Raw genomic sequence first — 848 nt, forward strand, 5'->3', positions numbered from 1 at the left:
CCATCGTGCGGCGCCGCGCCAAGGGCGCCGTGAGCCTGGAGCAGATCCTGCCGGCCGAGGCCGAGGTGCGCGCCCGCTTGCGCGCCGGCCTCTACTCCGCCGTGGTGCTGTACGACGAGCGCAGCCCCGACGCCGACTGCCTGCGCGACGACGGCACCGTGTCCCTCGTGCTGCGGGCGCTGCGCCGCGACGCCGAGCGCGCCGACGTCTGCCTGCTCGCAGGTGGGCTGGGGCAGCCCCTGTGTGGGGGGGTCGCGGCCGCCCTGCCGTGGGTGTGAGCAGGAGGGGTCGGGGCAGGCCCCCGGGGGGGGAGAGGGAGTGAAACGAGGGGGGCAGCCCTGTGTGTGCGTCGGGGGCTGGGGTGTGAGCAGGAGGGGACGGAGCAGTTACATATGTGGGGTGCGAGTGAGCAGGGGGGTCACTGGGGCAGCCCCAGGCAGTGGGTGGCAGTTAGAGCAGCCCCGGGGTGCAGGGGGAGGGGGGTGCAGCCCTGGGCCATGGGGTGTGAGCAGGAGGGGATGGGGTAGCCCCCTAGGTGTGGTGTGAGTGAGCAATGGGGAGGGTCACTGGGACAGTCCCAGGCATTGGGGGGCAGGGGTTGCAGAGCAGCCGCATGTGTGTCAGGGCGGACTTCAGTCATGGGCATGAGCAGGAGGGGACAGGGGCAGCCCCCCATGTGGGGTGTGAGAGTGGGGGGTCATTGGGGCAGCCCCATATATGGGGTGTGGGGGGGGAAGTCAGAACACCCCCATGCGTGGGGAGTGAGTGGGGGCCAGGGATCAAAGCAGTCTTGTATAGGAGGTGTGAGAGGGGCAGGATCAGAGCAGCCCCCATGTGTGGGCTGTGAG

At 70.4% G+C, this 848-nt stretch overlaps 1 protein-coding gene across 1 annotated transcript in view; it reads left to right on the top strand.

Moving 5' to 3' along the window:
* Positions 1 to 2: 2 nt before the first annotated feature.
* Positions 3 to 848, top strand: part of DUSP4 (dual specificity phosphatase 4) — a gene marked incomplete at its 5' end in the record, with an annotated part of 16,211 nt that continues 15,365 nt past the window's right edge. The window contains one exon of the mRNA XM_019521852.1: positions 3 to 222. Coding sequence (XP_019377397.1) covers positions 3 to 222 — 220 coding nt within the window. The remainder of the gene's footprint in view (positions 223 to 848) is intronic.

The sequence above is a fragment of the Gavialis gangeticus genome, unplaced genomic scaffold, assembly GCF_001723915.1.
Source record: "Gavialis gangeticus isolate Ggan-Ray unplaced genomic scaffold, GavGan_comp1, whole genome shotgun sequence".
Lineage (NCBI taxonomy): Eukaryota > Metazoa > Chordata > Crocodylia > Gavialidae > Gavialis > Gavialis gangeticus.